Source organism: Aplysia californica, unplaced genomic scaffold (genome assembly GCF_000002075.1).
Source record: "Aplysia californica isolate F4 #8 unplaced genomic scaffold, AplCal3.0 scaffold00221, whole genome shotgun sequence".
NCBI lineage: Eukaryota > Metazoa > Mollusca > Gastropoda > Aplysiida > Aplysiidae > Aplysia > Aplysia californica.
The window spans coordinates 266,817-270,477 of NW_004797491.1; the positions used below are offsets into that span (position 1 = coordinate 266,817).

The 3,661-nt window shown below is 37.0% G+C and overlaps 1 protein-coding gene across 1 annotated transcript in view; it reads right to left on the reverse strand.

Annotated features, from left to right (window-relative positions):
* The window catches only part of LOC101845100, a gene marked incomplete in the record, with an annotated part of 33,718 nt that overhangs the window by 5,871 nt on the left and 24,186 nt on the right, over nt 1-3,661 (reverse strand). Inside the window, 2 exon segments of the mRNA XM_005099653.3 lie at nt 684-1,027; nt 3,500-3,517. Of these exon segments, the coding sequence (XP_005099710.2) occupies nt 684-1,027; nt 3,500-3,517 (362 nt within the window).

Below are 3,661 nucleotides of genomic sequence, written 5' to 3' on the forward strand. Positions count from 1 at the left end.
GTGTATCCGTCTTTCTGTCTGTCTTTCTCTCTGTCTATCTCTGTCTCTCTGTCACTTTTTATTTCTCTGTCTCTGTCTCTCCTTCCGCCTCACCTCCTCTCAAATAGCCATCTCTGTCCCCACTTCATACAAATACAAGCACGCTCACACAGAGAAACGCACTATCCTTTGCTAATATTACTAATAAAGGAGCTTATAAAGACAAAAAGTAGGTCCAAATTGAGATACAATTTAATGAAATCAGGCGCTGGTCAAAGTAATGAAATTGAAGAGAACGACAATTGCTTGCCAGTTTGGCAATTTCTTTCGATTTTTGTTTCGGCTCAACACCTTTCGTGTATACTTAAATCACCTTTCTGTGTAGATTGTACTGAAAAGCGTTGATAAACTAAAGGCACAAAAAATGCAAATTGCTATTTTCCAAGAACTCTCAAACTGTGGAAGTTACCAAACTTTGGCGACCATGTTTTACCTCTGGAAGCAGCGAACCCCCACCGTTTTCTGTCACGAGTATATTGTCTGTATTTAATTAAAAATAATAGGTATTTTTTTCATCGAATGTAAGAGAAAAAAGACAAGCTTTAAGATGATTCTATTAACTCCATGTGCCCAAGCACTGACGAGCGCCTGATTCCACCACGTTGTGACACGATTACAAGAAATCAAAACGACCGAATCCGTACTTTCAACATGAAGATGCGAAAATCCGAGTTGCGCCCAAGATGTATACGACACGGTTGCGTTCCCATTGGGTAAAGGTCCTCTCCGTTTTCGGAAGACTAGAAAGTAAGCAACAATGCAGACTATGACAAGGGAGAGAATCCCCGCTACACCCCAGGCAATGGCGACTACAGGCGAGCCCGAGTCCTGCGATCTGGGGGTTTTGGTTTTGAGAATCCAAATGTCGTCGACAGTGTACTCCACTCCGTCTACGACAAGGCTGTCAATGTCGCTTTTGTCTGTCACTTGTGATTCAATCCCTTGTGTGACGGGCTCACTCAGGATTATGTTGACAGTTACATTTATCCTGTGAAAGGAGTATTACACGGGGGAAAGTAAATAAACCTGAGCCTTTCATTCAGAAACTTACTTTAACTACTTCTACGCTCACCAGGGGCTCAACTATACGTAAACCCGAAAGTGGGTCATTGTGACCTCACTACGACCGTCAATTTTGTGTTATTTTAAGAATTGTTGGTTCAAATTGATTTTTTGAGAACGCAGTGCCAGGTGAAAATGGCGATCATTTTGTGATCGTGTACACATTGGTAGAATTCAGTCTCTTGTATTTTCCTTCCAACTTCAGAAAACTTTAACAAATCATAAACTTGTAGACTTATGTTATTCGATTTAATTCACAAAGTAAAGAAAGCTTTAAATAGTCATGTTTGCTTAACAGTTTTTTTCGGGGGACAAGTGACACTGGTAAGCATAAAATCCCAATGTCCATTACAGCAGTTCACATTTAGAGCACACCCCCCCCCCCCCAAAAAAAAAGAGTAAAAAATAAAAACAATAAATAAACAACAAAAACTTACTCATGTCTGTGGTCCGTCCTTACTACAAAAGCAACGAATAAGTGAATTGTGTTTACTGTATGCCGTAAAGGGGTTACAATTATACATCGTACCGTATTTCCAGCCTCGTGATGACACACAATTGTGGAATCTTCACTACCCATGATTATATATTTTCAAACGTCTATGTCACCTCAGAATCACATCAACTTCAGTGTAATCAAGACATTTTAAAAGTACTCAACTTGAGTTCTTTCCCCCGTGAATTTCAACTCAAATTGAAAATCGAAATAACAAACTTTGAAAGTATTTTTTTCTAACGAGGTTTATTATAATGTTTGAGTTAAAAAGAAATGATTTTTGGAGCACAGCATCAGCAGACAACAGGATTTAAGAAAACTTCAAGTTCGTTAAGATGGTACAATGAAATGCTCTTGACATCCTGCATTCTCAATGTTTTTCTAACACTCTAATGTTACATGAGTCTTTTACGACGACCTGTCAAGTATAACACTACTGTGTCTGAGGTTTCATAACATTTCCGACACCTCTATGATTCATTTGTGGGCGTGCCAGTTCAAAGGTACTGCAAGACGCATTAACTCCAACTGATATATAAGGTAAAAAGATTTAAAATCGATTTTTAAAACACAAATTGAGTTCCATTTGAAATGGGTTCTCTAGATATTTATTTACCAATCTGTAAAAAGTTTTGTGTTTATTCTACGCTAAAATAAGTATATCTTTGAAGATTTTTTTGGGGGGACACGACCCTTCCCATCTAGTGGCAGAATTGCCGGAGAACATTTGCTGTCAGAACGCACAACATTGAAAACCATTTTAAGTTTGTTACCTTACTCCATCTGGGAAGTGCGCACTAGTGTAACAAAACATCCATACATCTATTCAACAAAATTCCTAGTATTGGCATTGAAGAAGATTTGTATTGCTCATTCATAAAACATTCAACCCCTTAACATGGCATTTTCAAAAGTAGGCCAGCTTGTATCCTTTCAATTGCCACGCAGCGCGCATGAATACAATGATATTCTAGTAAAGAAAGGAAGGGAGGCTTAATGTATTGTACCCTCCAACACTTCCCGAGCAAAGCCAAATCGATTTGGAGAGATTTTTAGGTATGATTAACTATGTTCCTTTTTTTAATTAAAAGTTTAAATGACACTTTGAAACAGCCTAATTGTCTAAAATTGCTTCTTTTTTAAAAGTTGCACTTTGCGTAGTAACAGTCACAGCTGTCAACGGCTTCAGAGACACACAACACGGCTGGCCCATTGTTCAATATTAATTAGGCTGAGGAGTAGAACTCAGTCCACATATAAGGAAAACTTAAAAGACATTTTTCCAAAAACTTTGTTTCCGTAACCTACTTGTCAATATTAACCAGATCAAACAAAATACTAAATCTATCTTTTAAAAACATAATTTAAAAATGTTAATAAGTTGTTTAAAAATGATTTTTTGAAATTAGAAAATGCAATAAAATACTTCGAAATGTGTCATACACGCACACATTTTCTTAAAACGTGACTATAATAGGCTTAAATTATATTATCCTAGATCGGACACTGTGATGGTCGCCACAATTTCGCTGGTGCAAAGCATGCGAGTAAAAAAAGAAAGGCAAAACGCCTAACACCCAGTCGAGTACGGACGCAACTGTCCCATTTTTGCGCTTTATTAAGTTTTAAACTTTCCATGATGACCCAGAAATACGTTTAAAGTATTATAATACAAGTCAATGCACAAAACGCACAAAGCACTTTGAAACTCACGTAGTACCAATAGCTAGTATTATAATTTCAAAGTGTATTATTAAAAAGAAACACAAACAAACACGAATGAAAGTAAGTTTTTAGAAATGAACGTAAGCAATCAAACACCAAGAGCAACAACAAATATCACAAAGAGGGGAGCACAGCAACAACAACAAAAATGATACAAAAAAACAAAACAAAACTTACGTGGAATCACTTCCGCGTCTGCAAATATAAAGAATTATTTTAAGGTTTTTAAAATTTCAATTCCAAAATTTTTATTATCTCAGCGATATAGTGTCAAGAAAGATGTGTGTGTGTGTGTGTGTGTGTGTGTGTGTGTGTGTGTGTGTGTGTGTGTGTGTGTGC